Source organism: Spermophilus citellus, assembly GCF_964194105.1.
Source record: "Spermophilus citellus genome assembly, chromosome: 7".
Lineage (NCBI taxonomy): Eukaryota > Metazoa > Chordata > Mammalia > Rodentia > Sciuridae > Spermophilus > Spermophilus citellus.
The window spans coordinates 29,319,114-29,335,712 of record NC_138188.1 but is presented as its reverse complement, the minus strand read 5'-3'; the positions used below and the strand labels follow the sequence as shown (position 1 = coordinate 29,335,712).

Here is a 16,599-nt window from a genome sequence, read left to right as displayed (position 1 = left end):
TAATCATGGGAGACTTCAACACACCTCTCTCACCACTGGACAGATCTTAAAAACAAAAGTTGAATAAGGAAACTATAGAACTCAATAACACAATTAACAACCTAGACTTAATTGACATATATAGAATATACCACCCAACATCAAGTAGTTACACATTTTTCTCAGCAGCACATGGATCCTTCTCAAAAATAGATCATATATTATGTCACAGGGCAACTCATAGACAATATAAAGGGGTAGAGATAATACCATGCATCTTATCTGATCATAATGGAATGAAACTGAAAATCAACGATAAAAGAAGGAAGGAAAAATCATGCATCACTTGGAGAATGAACAATAGGTTACTGAATGATCAATGGGTTATAGAAGACATTAAGGAGGAAATTAAAAAATTCTTAGAGATAAATGAAAACACAGACACAACATATCGGAATCTATGGGACACATTGAAAGCAGTTCTAAGAGGAAAATTCATTGCATGGAGTTCATTCCTTAAAAAAAGAAAAAACCAATGATCTCATACTTCATCTCAAAATCCTAGAAAAAGAAGAGCAAAATAACACCAAAAGAAGTAGAAGGCAAGAAATAATTAAAATCAGAGCTGAAATTAATGAAATCGAAACAAAAGAAACAATTGAAAAAATTGATAAAACTAAAAGTTGGTTCTTTGAAAAAATAAATAAGATCGACAGACCCTTAGCCATGCTAACAAAGAGAAGAAGAGAGAGAACCCAAATTACTAGCATACGGGATGAAAAAGGCAATATCACAACAGACACTTCAGAAATACAGAAGATAATCAGAAATTATTTTGAATCCTTATACTCCAATAAAATAGAAGATAGTGAAGGCATCGATAAATTTCTTAAGTCATATGATCTGCCCAGATTGAGACAGGAGGATATAGACAACCTAAACAGACCAATATCAATTGAGGAAATAGAAGAAACCATGAAAAGATTACCAACTAAGAAAAGCCCAGGACCGGATGGGTATACAGCAGAGTTTTACAAAACCTTTAAAGAGGAACTAATACCAATACTTTTCAAGCTATTTCAGGAAATAGAAAAAGAGGGAGAACTTCCAAATTCATTCTACGAGGCCAACATCACCCTGATACCTAAACCAGACAAAGACACTTCAAAGAAAGAAAACTACAGACCTATATCTCTAATGAACCTAGACGCAAAAATCCTCCATAAAATTCTGGCGAATCGGATACAAAATCATACCAAAAAAATTGTACACCATGATCAAGTAGGATTCATCCCTGGGATGCAAGGCTGGTTCAATATACGGAAATCAATAAATGTTATTCACCACATCAATAGACTTAAAAATAAGAACCACATGATCATCTCGATAGATGTGGAAAAAGCATTCGACAAAGTACAGCATCCCTTTTTGTTCAAAACTCTCGAAAAAATAGGGATAACAGGAACATACCTCAACATTGTAAGAGCAATCTATGCTAAGCCCCAGGCTAGCATCATTCTGAATGGAGAAAAATTGAAGGCATTCCCTCTAAAATCTGGAACAAGACAAGGATGCCCTCTCTCACCACTTCTGTTCAACACAGTTCTCGAAACACTGGCCAGAGCAATTAGACAGACGAAAGAAATTAAAGGCATAAAAATAGGAAAAGAAGAACTTAAATTATCACTATTTGCAGATGACATGATTCTATACCTAGAAGACCCAAAAGGGTCTACAAAGAAACTATTAGAGCTAATAAATGAATTCAGCAAAGTGGCAGGATATAAAATCAACATGCATAAATCAAAGGCATTTCTGTATATCAGCGACAAACCCTTTGAAATGGAAATGAGGACAACCACTCCATTCACAATATCCTCAAAAACAATAAAATACTTGGGAATCAACCTAACAAAAGAGGTAAAAGACTTATACAATGAAAACTACAGAACCCTAAAGAGAGAAATTGAAGAAGATCTTAGAAGATGGAAAAATATACCCTGTTCATGGATAGGCAGAACTAACATCATCAAAATGGCGATATTACCAAAAGTTCTCTATAGGTTTAATGCAATGCCAATCAAAATCCCAATGGCATTTCTTGTAGAAATAGAGAAAGCAGTCATGAAATTCATATGGAAAAATAAAAGACCCAGAATAGCAAAAACAATGCTAAGCAGGAAGTGTGAATCAGGTGGTATAGCGATACCAGACTTCAAACTATACTACAGAGCAATAGTAACAAAAACAGCATGGTACTGGTACCAAAACAGGCGGGTGGACCAATAGTACAGAATAGAGGACACAGACACTAATCCACAAAGTTACAACTATCTTATATTTGATAAAGGGGCTAAAAGCATGCAATGGAGGAAGGATAGCATCTTCAACAAATGGTGTTGGGAAAACTGGAAATCCATATGCAACAAAATGAAACTGAATCCCTTTCTCTCGCCATGCACAAAAGTTAACTCAAAATGGATCAAGGAGCTTGATATCAAACCAGAGACAAGGCATCTGATAGAAGAAAAAGTTGGCTACGACCTACATACTGTGGGGTTGGGCTCCAAATTCCTCAATAGGACACCCATAGCACAAGAATTAATATCTAGAATCAACAAATGGGACTTGCTCAAACTAAAAAGTTTTTTCTCAGCAAAAGAAACAATAAAAGAGGTAAATAGGGAGCCTACATCATGGGAACAAATCTTTACTCCTCACACTTCAGATAGAGCCCTAATATCCAGAGTATACAAAGAACTCAAAAAATTAGACAATAAGATAACAAATAACCCAATCAACAAATGGGCCAAGGACCTAAAGAGACACTTCTCAGAGGAGGACATACAATCAATCAACAAGTACATGAAAAAATGCTCACCATCGCTAGCAGTCAGAGAAATGCAAATCAAAACCACCCTAAGATATCATCTCACTCCAGTAAGATTGGCAGCCATTATGAAGTCAAACAACAACAAGTGCTGGCGAGGATGTGGGGAAAAGGGTACACTTGTACATTGTTGGTGGGACTGCAAATTGGTGCAACCAATTTGGAAAGCAGTATGGAGATTTCTTGGAAAGCTGGGAATGGAACCACCATTTGATCCAGCTATTCCCCTTCTGGGTCTATTCCCTAAAGATCTAAAAACAGCATGCTACAGGGACACTGCTACATCGATGTTCATAGCAGTACAATTCACAATAGCAAGACTGTGGAAGCAACCTAGATGCCCTTCAATAGACGAATGGATAAAAAAAAATGTGGCATTTATACACAATGGAGTATTACTCTGCATTAAAAAATGACAAAATTATAGAATTTGGAGGGAAATGGATGGCATTAGAGCAGATTATGCTAAGTGAAGCTAGCCAATCCCTAAAAAACAAATGCCAAATGTCTTCTTTGATATAAGGAGAGTAACTAAGAACAGAGTAGGGAAGAAGAGCATGAGAAGATGACTAACATTAAACAGGGATGAGAGGTGGGAGGGACAGGGAGAGAGAAGGGAAATTGCTTGGAAATGGAAGGAGACCCTCAGGGTTATACAAAATTACATACAAGAGGAAGTGAGGGGAAAGGGAAAAAGAATACAAGGGGGAGAAATGAATTACAGTAGAGGGGGTAGAGAGAGAAGAGGGGAGGGGACGGGAGGGGAGGGGGGATAGTAGAGGATAGGAAAGGCAGCAGAATACAACAGACATGAGTATGTCAATATGTAAATCAGTGGAAGTGTAACTGATGTGACTCTGCAATCTGTATACGGGGTAAAAATGGGAGTTCATAACCCACTTGAATCAAAGTGTGAAATATGATATATCAAGAACTATGTAATGTTTTGAACAACCAATAAAAAAATAAATAAAAAAAATAAAATGTCAGGAAAAAGGACCTGACCACATCAAAAAAAAAAAAAAAAAAAAAAAGAGTATTAAGAGGTGAGGCCTTTTAGGAACATATTAGGCCATGGAGATTCCAACCTCAAGAATGGGTTTAGAGACTTTATAAAAGGTCCCGGGGGAACTAGCTAGTTCCCTTTGCCCTTATGTCCAAAGTATCATCTTGAAAGCAGAAACTGATCCCCCACTAGACAGCAAACCTGATCAAGCCTTGATCTTGGACTTCCCAGCCTCCATAACAGTGAACAACAAATTTATACTCTGTTTGCAAATTACCCAGTCTTAGGGGTTTTGTTACAGCAGCACAAAAGGACTAAGAGAATTTGGTATGAGGAAGTGGGGTATTGCTATAACAAATACTTGAAAATATGAACGTAGCTTTGAAACTGGGTGGTAAGTATAGGTTGAACTACAAATTGTCATTCTAGCAAAGGCTTGGAGGAAGAGGAAAGCTATAGAAAGAACTTTGGTCTTAGAGATAATATAAGTGGTTGTGAACAGAACACTGGGTAGAAATATAGACAGTAGGGACTATTTTGATAATAGTCTACGGGGAAAGTAAGGATGTTGTTATTGGAAACTGGAGGAAAGGCTATCCTATTATAAAGTAACAAAGAATCCAGCTGAATTGTGCCCATGTTCTTCAGCATTTTGGAAGGCAGAACTTGCCAGTGATGAAGTAGGGTGTTTCGCAGAAGAAATCTCTAAGCAAAGTGTTGAAAGTCTTGCATGGTTTCTCTTGATTGCTAACAGTTAATTAAGAGAGAATACCAAAGGTGCAGTCAAGCTAATATTTGGTAGGGAGATCTGTGTGGGGACAAGGAAGCCAGATGCTATTCATCGAGACAATGGAAGGGTGATCCCAAGGCTGCTATCCCATCACAGGCCCAGAGTGCCAGGCCTTGAAGATGGAATGGTGTCAAAGGAGGAGTTGAGGGCATGCATGGGATCTTGGGTCTTACTGCCCAGCACTGCCTCAAGTTTCCGCTCCATGTGTTTGGACACAGTTCCCTTTTGCCCTTCTACCCTTGTGAGGAGCAGCAACAAGGTACCATCGTGGAAGCAGAGAGAGCCAAGCGTCACCAAATATGGAAACCTCTGGCACCTTGATCTCGAAGCTTCCTGCCTCCAAAACTGTGAGAAGTAAATTTGTGTTTTTTTTGTTTGTTTGTTCATTGTCCAGCATCAAGCATTTTGTCCTAACAGCCAAAAGGGACTAAGACAGCACTGCATGACTCAATCTCACACACTTGGTCAATTTGTTCTAATGCTGCACTGTGACAGGGATCAGACAACATGCTACTCACTCCCTCATGTGCTGCATCTTGGTCCTGGCCATCGCGCTGTTGAAGATAGCTGGTCCTGGAGACATGTCTGCAGCCATGTTGGTAATGGTCCTTGTGTCTGAAAATCAATCACAGCCCTTATTACTTCATCAGCACTCCTGCAACCTCAAGGCGATGTTCAAGGGCAATCAGAAAACAGAAGCTAATATACCTTTGCCACAGGTAATGCTACATTAATTAGAAATTAATTCAATTATAACATGCACATTAAGGAGATTTATTCCAAATGATAAGATTATTTACAGTTTCAATATGCACAAGGAATTGCAGGACCAAGCCTCCTTGGTTGCTAAAATTAAACAGAAAATCATTATTTAAGAGATGAACTTTTTATTCTAGAAACCTCAGAGGGAAATGTATTTACAGATAAGCAAACATTCTTGGGGAGCCTTCAGCCATTCTCTTTTAGCAGGTATAGATATTCATTTAAATAACTAGGAACTTTTCTAATAAACTTAGTTTTTCTTCATGATAACCATATACTTGATCATTAGTTTTAAAAAATATTTTTAGTTATAGATGGACATTATTTTTTTTATGTGATGCTGATGATCAAACCCAGTGCTTCACATGTGCTAGGCAAGTTGCTCTACTACTGAGCTACAATCCCAACCCAGAGTATTAGTTTTTTTTACAATGGAAAGCAGAATGCTGACCAGCAAAGTCATCTGAAGCCTTGAAATCTAGCAGAATGGAGTCAAAGGCCAAAGTTAGGTTGAGAAGATAAGGAGTTGTTTGTTAATGAAAGGTGAGGTGTTATGAAATCTGCTGAGAGATACACGTTTTCCTGATACATCCTAGAGGCCCTCAGAAAACATGTTGGGATTCCAGGGAAAGAAACAGACCACTAACTGAAGCAGCACTGAATGGAACCTGAACTGGAGTCCCAGCTACTCAGCGGCTGAGGTAGAAGGATTGCAAGTTGAAGGTCAGCCTTGGAAACGAGTGAGACCCTGGCTCAGTGGTGGATGCGCCAGGGTGTAATACTCTAGATTGTCTCCAGTACTGGAAAAGGAAAGAAGGAAGGAAAGGGAGAAAGAGAGAAAAAAGAAAAAAGAGAAAGAAAGAGAGAAAGAAACCAAACCTGGCCTGTGAATGAGGGCTTGGTGTAATCCAAAGAGCTCAGCCTAAAATCCAGTCCTTGTGCTCCTGGAGCTGGGGCAGAGCCCTTCCTGGGCATTCCTTTCCTTAGATCTCCCACAAGGGATCTCAGACCTCATCAGCAAAAGTCTTGGGGCACAGGGCTCTCACTCACACACCAGGTTTAATTTCTTTCTTTCTCTTTCTCTCTAAATTATATAAATTTATAAATTATGTCCATGCAGTGCTACATCAGAGAAGAGACCCATACTGTGAAATTCCTGCTCTTTATTCAATGGATCTCATATAACACTGTCTGACTTAGAGACCAACCACGGAAGCTAGAGTCAGTCCCCATTTTACATATTAGTAAAGGATTTTATTCTCTCACATTTTTAAGTGTGAAAAATCAAATGCTAATTTGTAATACCTCTTCCTTTTGCATATCCCCTGAAGGGATGCATTCCACTTTGAATTTCTTGCTTTTACAGATACCATTTAGATGACTATTATGCTGCTTAAACTTTGTAAAAATCCTTGAATCTCCTCAGGCTAAATCCCTAGGCTAGAGCAACAAGTATGACTTTGAATTGGCATGTTACAATTAGTTAACTAAACAACCCATTCTTCTTAGTACATGACAAATTAGGCTTCCACTTTAAAGACCCAAGTCCAAAGACAGATTGATCATCTTTCTCCACACCTGGAGGGAAACCCTGCCTCAGCACTCACTGCCATTGAACAGAAGCATCATTTCAGCTCTCAACTTCCCACTAGTTCTGTCCAGAACAGCAACTTATCCCCAGGGAAGACCCATGGGGTGGGAGGAAGGCTGAGGGGTTCATTTTGTATTCATGTAGGTTGCTTTCTATAAACATTTTGCCTGGGACGCACCATGTCAAGTAACCCCCATGTATACTCAGAAATCAGCAATGACAAGAAGGAAAGGTAAGCACTGCTCTCCACTCGCCCAGAGAAAGCTGGCACATTCTGAACGCTTATGCAAATAAAGGTCAAAACAATTTCTAGGAGAGCTGCAGGTTATTTTAAGCTGGCCGCTGTCACCATCATAAGGCTCTCAGCATTGCTAGGAAAGATGCTAAGCATTGAACCCAAGGGTATAGAACAGGGGAAATATAATCTCAAGCAACAGAGTTGGCAAAGCTTGGTGCTCAGAGCATCTCCTTTCTCAGTGTTCCTTACTGGCTAGCTTTCTGACCTCTCCATCCCACCTAATATGAATAGTGATTGTTTTATGTCACAGAAAAGGACAACACATTTAACAATGATAAAATAACATTTTAGGGCTAGGATGGAAGCTATCATCTGGATTGGTCACTAAATCACAAAATGTGATGTATACCATTGCTTCTCAAACTTCAATGTGAATCACCCAGGGATCTGGATAAAAAGCAAATTCTGATTTATCTCTGGATAGAGCTGGGGATTCTCTATATCTAATAAATCTACAGGTAATACCAGTGCTATTGGGCCTGAGACCACACTGAGTAGCAAATCTCTTAGGCCAGCTACAAAACTTGTGGGATCCAGTGCGAAGTGGCCTTACAGAGCTCCTTGTTCAGAGAGCAAGAGAAAGCTGTTTTCTTTCTTCTGCATCTGTTTATAGACCTCTCATGGTGTTTTGTTTGTTTGTTTGCTGAGTATTTATTTAATGTCCCTCTCCTTCAGGAACTACTAATGCAGACATTTACAGCACCCTGATTCTTCTCTACCTGTGTCCAAGACCCCTCTGAAGATGGAGATGGCAGTGGTCACAGGGCTGGGTTTAGGGAGAGGGTGGTAGAGGACCCTTCCCAGGGAGGAGGCTAAAAAAGAGACAGCACATCAGTAAGGCTTTAAGACCCTGGCATATGTTCCATTGTACCATCAGATGTCACTCACAAATCACATATTCAAAGATAAAGTTTCATTAAGCCCCAAGGGTGGGGTACCTCTTGAACCCAGGATCCTGTGTAACTAAACCAGTCATTTACCCATGAAAGCCTGGTTCCAGAGCTCTGCTTTCTTAAAGATTTTGCTTTAATATAGGTGAATCCTTAATTCCCAAGTTAATTTTTAAAAATTAATTTCCCTTTACTAATTTTAAGTAAATTCTCATGAATTTGGAAAACAGTATCTATGTGTGAAACATAGACTATTTTAGGTGCACTTGTGATTTCAAGAATTTCCTACAATAACTTCACACACTCTCTCCCACCAAAGATCTAGCCATTATCTATCGACTTTTGCCTGATCTTTGCTTTTGTTCCACCTCCACCTTTTTCTGAAGAACACTGAATCCTGATATGAAGTATTCCTTAAACAGTACTTCTCTTCTTTCCATTTCCAAACCTGAAGAATGTCTACTGACTAACCATCAGACAAAGCTTTTTACCAATGAAAATGATGAGTTTTAAAAAAGTGATGTGTGTAGCTGTGTATGGTGGTGCATGCCTATAATCTCAGTGGTTTAGGAGGTTGATACAGGATGATCCCAAGCAACAGTCCAGCCTGGTGGAACCCTGACTCAAAAAGGGTGGCAGGAGGGATGCTGGACATGCCCCTGGGTTCAATCCCCAGTTAATAAAGATAGTGTTGTATGTAAACTGACCGTTCTATTCTGCCACTTGTAACTTTCTCCTACTCACTGCACATGCTGACTGTTCCTTAGAAGGGGAGATGACCCCATTAATACACAGGAGGAATGTCCATTGCCATGCTGTCTGAGCGGAGGAGGGTGTCACTGTGCTCAGATCTCAGACCACTGAGTGGCATCAGAACACTTGGGATGCAGAATTCTGAAAAGAAGGTGGTGGGAGAAAAGGTCACATGGAACAATTTGGGCATTTGCTTCCTTTTCCCCATCCCCATTACTCCCTTTCCCAGAACAAGTGGGAACTTGAATGAAAACGGCTACAAACAGACGTCAGAATCACTGGTCCCGCTGGGCTTCCTGTCAGCCAGCTCCACCCTCCCACTTGCCGTTCGGCTTGGGTCAGGCTCCCTCGGATTCTCCTCCCATGCTCTCTGGTCACTGACTTGGTCTGTCCCCTGCTGTCCTCCCCTTTCCTTGGATTTATCCTCCAACTCTTCACCCACCTTTCCATCCTGTGTTCCTTTGTCTTCCAGACTCAGAAGTATGAGTTTTATTTCAAGCCTTGGATCTATTTCTTGTTTTTTTCAAACTTGATTTCTACACAAATTTACTCTGATTCATCATTAACAACAACAACAACAAAAAAAACCCAAACCACCACTAAATCAATAATAATAATGGCTAAACCAGACCCTGGACTAAACATCTTACCTGTATCATCTTTGGTGAGGTTCCTATGAAATAGGCACTTTTTTCCATGAGGAAAGTGAGCTATTGAGATAGTAAATAACTTGCACAATGTTATGCAACTGGTACATTCCATAGCTAGAACTTGAAACCAAGCCTTGCTTTATTCCATAGTCCTAGATGTTGGCCACCTGCTCTACACTGTCCAGTTGACATCACTCAGTAAATACCCACTCTACATGACCCCTGAGCTGGATGCTAGTTGAGTGGCTATTTGCCACATTTTGCATTTTAATACTCTTAGCTATCAATGTCAATATCTCCCTTCACTCCCTTACCCTTTTCAACTAGTTAATAAGCTCTTTGAGCATATTGAGAATGTCCTATTCCTCTTTTAAAAACAATTTAAATCCATTTTAAGATTAAAATTCACTGGTGTTAATTACAGTGATGTTGTACAATCATTTCTAAAAAGTTTTTCATCATCTCAAATAGAAATTCTTTGACCATTAAATAGTAACACCTCATTTTCTCCATCTTCCTGCCCCTGGTAGTCTCTAAGCTACCTTCTGTCTCTATAGATGTGACTGTTCAAAGTACCTCATATAAGCAGAATCAGACATTATGTGACCCTTTTTATCTCGTTTATTTCAATTACATGTTATATCATGTATCAGAACTTCCTTTTTATGGGTGAATAATATTCCATTGAATATATATATAATACATTTTGTTTATTCATTTAACTGTTGATGAACAACTGGATTGTTTCCATGTTTTGCTATTATGAATAATGACCATTGGCTTACAAATATCTATTTGAGTTCCTGTTTTCTACTTTCATGGTAAAAGTCATACCTAGGAGTCAAATTTCTGAATTACATGGTAATTCTATGTTAATGAGGAACCATCAAATTGTTTTACATCTGCATAATGCCTGTAGCATTTTATATTTCCATCATCTATGTATAAGGATTCTCTATAACCATGATAGCACTACTATTTTCCTTTTTTAATTTGTTTTTAATAGCTATCGTAATGGGTATGAAGTGATATCTCACTGTGGATTTGGTTTTCATTCCCATGATAGCTCCTTAATGTTTAGTTATTGGCTATTTGTGTATCTTCTTGGAGAAATTCTATTCAATTCTTTTACCTATTTTTAAATTGAGCTAGTTATCTTTTTCTTTTAATAATCTGGGTATTAAACAGATATATTGTTCAGGTCAGCACAAAGCACATATTTGCATAAATTTATTCCTTAGGCTCATTTTGATGTCATTGTAAATGGAATTGTTTTCTTGGTTTCTCTCCCCGCACCGCCCCTCTCTTGAAATGGGGTCTCACTATGTTGGCCAGGGTTGTCTTGAACTCCTAGGCTCAGTGATCCTCCAACCTTAGCCTCCTGAACAGACTACAAACATGCTGTATAATTTCATTTTAAAAAAAATGTTTCCCCATAGTATATAGAAATAAAATTGATTTTTGCATATTTATCTTGTACTCTATAGCCTATTGAGTTCATTTATTAGTTCTAATAGTTTTTTGATGGTTTTATAAGGAATTTTATATATAAGATCATGTCATCTGCAAAGAGATAATTTAGTTCTTACTTTATAATCTGGATTCCTTTTATTTCTTTTCCTCACCTAGAATATCTAGTACCATGTTCAATAAAAGTGGTAAGAGAAAAAATTCTTATCTCATTCCTTAAAGAAGGGGAAAACATTCATAGACCATTAAGAATTAGCTGTAGGTTTTTTTCATAGATGCCCTTATTCAGTTTTAAGAGGTTCTCTTCTAGTCCTAGTTTGTTGCATGTCTTTAATGATAAAAGGTGTTAGATCTTTTTCAAACACCTTTTCTTTATCTATATATAGTTTTCTCCTTTTATTCTGTTAACATGTTGTACAATATCATTGGATTTTCTGGTATTAAGCTACCCTTGCACTCCTGAACAAAGTGTCACTTGGTCAGTAAATTCCTTTTATGTTTCTGGGTTTGCCTTGCTTGTACTTTGTTGAAAGTTTTTACATACATATTTATTTATAATGGATATTGGTAAGTAGCTTGTTCTTTTGTCCGAGCCACTTCCCCCCTACAACGCCCCTAAACAAGCAGGAAGTAGCCAGACGAAATTCACCACCCTATATCACCAAAAAGGCTGGAATGTTAGGTCGGTGGCGGCAACTTGGTGGCGACTTAGTGGCAACTTAGAACAAAGCAGCCCACTCCGGAAAAGAACATCAATCAGATGCCAGCGGAAACGCCTGTGAATCAGCCAGATCTCCTAACTAATGCCTGTCAATCAACAGGACCCCCTGGCCAATCCTGGAGTTCAGCCAACTCCCCTGACCAACTTCAAGGGGGCAAGGGACCCTAGAAACACCTTTTCCTGTCCCAAGCCCTTCCCTACCTGCTGTAAGCCCCATAAAAGTCTACTCCGGTCGAGCTTCCACACAGTTTCTCCTGAGACCCTTCCCCTATTCCCTCTGTGGGTCTGATGGAGTTCCGCCCGGGAGTGATATCTCAACAAAGCCTGTTCAGTGGTCCTTTTAATTCTGCCTCCTTTGGCCATTTCCTGTCTCAACTGATCTGACACTTTCCTATTATGTTTTTGCCTGGGGTTGATATTAGAAAATAATACTGCCTTCACATAATGAGTTATGAAGTATTTCCTTATTAATATTATTATTATTATTATTTTCTTTCAGATGAGTTTCTGAAGGGTTGGTATTAATTGTTCTTTGAGAATTTGGTAGAATTCACCAGTGAGGATATCTGAGCCTGGGATTTCGTTTGTCAGAGGCTTCTAAATTACTACTTTGATTACTACTACCCATGATAGACCTATTCAAATTTTCTATTTCCCTGAGTCAGCTTCAGAAATTTATGTCTTTCTAGAAAGATGCCCACTCATCTAAGTTATCTGATCTGTTGGTATATTGTTCTTAGGATACCCTTATAATTCTTTTTTTTAAAGTTGGTACTAATATTCCATTTCTCATTCCTGATTTATTAATGTGGGTTTTTCTCTCCTATTTTCTTCACCAATATAGCTAAAATCTGTTAAATTTTTACAAGGAATCGACTTTTGCTTCTTTCTTGTCTATTATTTTTCTATTCTTTATTTTTTCATTTATTTCCATTCTAGTTTTATTATTTTCTCCCTTCTGCTTGCTGTGGGTTTAATCTGCTCACTTAGTTTAGTTTATAAAGGCATGTATTTTACATGCTCAATTGATGAGAGTCAAAATCAAAGGCAAAGTAAATAGTAGTTATATCCTTAATCCATAAAAACCATAACACTAGGCAAGGCATGGGGAATAGCAAGTAGTATAGTAAGGGTCTCTGGAAAAAGCACTAGCCTTCGGGGACCACAGTTACTATTCTGGTTCTACTCTCAACAGCTCTTCAGTCCTGGGGCCGCTTCCCTGGCCTCAGTTTCCTTGTTTTGTATTTAAGAGATTTCATTAAGCTGAGAGCCTTTCCTCAATTCTAACCTTCTATGAACAGGCAAAGAGTGTACTAGGGAAGATAATACCTACACATAAAGATAAGGAGCAATCAAAAGGACCAAAAACTAAGATGCAAATGGCTGGGACCAACAATAAATGTCACAATAAATGCCTGTGACATTAGACAAAATCACCCTACAGTCTCTTTTCCCGCCTGTAAAATATAGAACGACAAGGATTATAACACTTGACATTACCCCATGGAGATGCTTTGACAATGAGATGAAAACAAAATGATATGAAGCGGCATTAGCATTCAGAAGCTGTGTTTTTTAACAATGCAAAGCACAGCTCATAATAATAATATTCTCAGGATTCCTCCTACTTCTATCATCTCTCACCAGCAGAGCTATTTTCCCCACAGAAGTAACAACTTGATGATTTTGACATTTTGCCAGGAGAGAGAGAGAGAGAGAGAGAGATCCTTCCCTCATTTCTTCCAAAATTTCCTTCTGAAATTGCTCTTTACTCATTTTAGTTGCTGGACAAATGACCTTGATCATAAAGCAAAAACCTGTGTTTGACCTCCTTGCTAAACATCCTGCATGTGGGTAATAAAGAGCTCATCTAGGGACTGCAGCGGAGGATATTTTGCCAAACAAGATCTCACTTAAGCACCTGGGACATTGCTTACTCAGGAATCCTTACAGCTACTGCCCTTGGTACACTGGTCATTTAGAATGCTTCCCTTCTAATCTCTGTTAACTCTCCCTTTCTCACATTTTCCTCAGGCATACTCAAGAAATAGTTGCTTGATAGACACCACTCTTCCCAAATGATAGCAGAGGCATGGTCTCATGGCCCACGTTTCTTCTCTGACTCCTCAGAATGGAATATGATAGAAGATTTACCTAGACCAGGGGTCAACAAACTTTTTCTCTAAAGGAATGGGTAATAAATATTTCAGACTTCAGACCATATAATCTCAGTTGCAACAACTCCACTCCATTGTTAAGAGCATGAAAACAATCATAGGAAGTAAGTAAAGAAATGAGCACGGTTATATTACAGTGTAACTTTATTTACAAAAACAGGAAGTGAGCTGTTCGGCTGTAGTTGGCTGATTCTTGGCCCCAGTGAGGGGGAAGCATCATGAGTCCAAGCTGAGGACAACCACAGAACTATTCAAGTCAAATTCTTTCTCTTTACGGATGGGGAGGTCAAGGTCAAGAGAAGCTGTCTGTCTTACCTAAGTTGGCAGAGCTAGAAGAGGAAGGGGCAGAGCCAGGACTAGAGCCATGCCCTTTCGAATGCCCCACAATGAAGTAAACATTTTCATGCACTGATTTTGAAAAATCAGATCATCAGACAAATCCCTCCCCCAAAAGGTTGTACTTTGGGGGAATCATTGTATCTGCCATCCTATTTCTCCACCTCTTCAGATGACAGCCCTACAGCTTATTATGGGTAGGGCTATGAATTAGCGGAGTGTTGTGAAAACTGTTCTATTCTGCCAAGAGGAATATCTAACTCAACCTTTGTGAAGATTTTTCCTTGAGCTTTACTGTGATGAGAGTGAACATTAGGATGGCAACAAGATTATCTAAAAATCTTCAAAGAAAGCTGATCCCTATCTTCACTATGTTATCTCAATGCCTCAAGGTTGGAGACGCACGATTCAGAGACCTCTGAGGGAAGGACTTGCCACCCAGCTGCTAAGAGTGATGTAAACAGCAAGCCTATGGTGGTGGCCTCTTCAGGAATTGCCTCAGCAGCAGAAAGCTTCCTCACCCTAAGCTGTGTCCTTCCAGATGGCCTACCCTTATGACTGATCATGGCAGAGGTAGAAAGACTGACCATTTTGGTCTATGCAGACAACTCTGATGGTCCAGAATTCCCCATGGGTTTGATTAGGGTTTGTCAGGCCTGTATCACTGCTCAGCTTCTCTCTCTACTCCATTCTGCACTTCTATCACCGGTGGTCAATCCTAAGGGCACATCCTGCCCACTCAATTTTGTGTTAAAGACTGCTTCCTGAAGAACCCGATCCAGAAAACATGGCTCCTGGGGCTAGAGAGGGAAAAGCTGGGGTGTGAAGATGATTGTCTTCGTTCCTTTATGAGTATTTGGTAAGAGCACTAATAAAAATGATGGTGTGCCCATTCCTATCACCCCATGCCCATCCCCAGCTCTTTCAGAGAACTGTTTTTATTGTCACAGGGCAGAAGCCCCACATAAAGAAGTTGTCATCAACCCAGTAGCAGCAGCAGCTGTATCAAAGCCAAGCGACACCAGGAGGTCTAGAGAAGAAAGGCCAATAGGAGGAAGTAGAAGAGAACAACTTCAAGGGATTTCCACTTAGAAGGGAGCTAAGGCATATTAGCATGGGTATGTGAGCGGCTTAGAAGACCTGGATTTGAGTCCTGACTCTGAGATTTTTGTTCAATAAGTTATAAAACTATGACTCAGTTTCCTTATTAATACAATACTCTACTTTCTAGGGCTCTAATAAAAATTAAATGCAATCACATATATAAAGATACATCATTGTTAGCAAATGCCCAAGTCAAATTTCACTGCCTCCCTCATCCCCAGGGCACCCACCACAGTACTTTGCATAGGGCATCTTCTTCTTCTTTTTAATTAATTTTGAGGATCACTGTCCTAACCCATTCCAACTGTTTGCTTGCTTATCTATCTATCTATCTATCTATCTATCTATCTATCTATCTATCTATCTATCTAATGTGGTGCTGAGGATCAAACCCAGTGCCTCACATGTGCAAGGCAGCGCTCTACCACTGAGTTACAGCCCCAACCCTCACACAGGGCATGTTCTTAATGAATAAATAGCACCCACTGTCTATGCCAACACTAAATACTTGGAAGAAAGTGGGTCAATTTGGAAAGGTAAATTGTCTGTCATCTCATAGGGCAGAAAATAAATACTAGAAGATAGGAAATTTTAAAAATTGTCTGCTTTTTTACATGATTAGTTCTCACTACAAATATTCAGCTTAATTTTATAGATTAAAAATGACAATAGTTTAGGGATCTGAAAACTTTCAAATCCTTTTGAATAAGCCAGGAGATGACTCCCTAAGAATAGCACCTATCAATTAAAAAAAAAAAAGAAAGAAAAAAAAAGGAAGTGTTGGTTTTGGACTGATATGTAGCAATTAAATGTGGATGCAGGTGAAGAAGAGATTTGTGGAAGCCAGATCCTAACATTTTCATTTGTCCTTCCCTGAAGAGACAGAAGCCTGTGTTTTGGAAATCTAATTATTCTAGGCTTCCAATGTGGAAAATCTTAGCTTTATAAACAAAATCTGCTTTTCTGTAGCAGTAAGCTGGGCTGGATTCCAGATTGACTAAAATACTTAAGAATATCAGTACTTCCTTCTCTTCAGTTGAAAATAATCACATAACTTGTCCATGTTCACTGCAGACAAATTAGAAAACACAGAAAAAGAAACCCATTCAGAGAAAATCATCAATTCTTTGGTATTTCCAATTGTGTGTGCATGTGGTAAGTAACAATTCACTACAGTTTTGC

At 39.0% G+C, this 16,599-nt stretch overlaps 1 protein-coding gene across 5 annotated transcripts in view; it reads right to left on the bottom strand.

Annotated features, from left to right (window-relative positions):
- Positions 1-16,599, bottom strand: part of NEK11 (NIMA related kinase 11) — a 319,132-nt gene that overhangs the window by 65,878 nt on the left and 236,655 nt on the right. For all 5 annotated transcript variants that reach the window (XM_081301665.1, XM_081301666.1, XM_081301667.1 and 2 more), the window contains one exon: positions 5,184-5,280. In XM_081301665.1, coding sequence (XP_081157791.1) covers positions 5,184-5,280 — 97 coding nt within the window. The remainder of the gene's footprint in view (positions 1-5,183; positions 5,281-16,599) is intronic.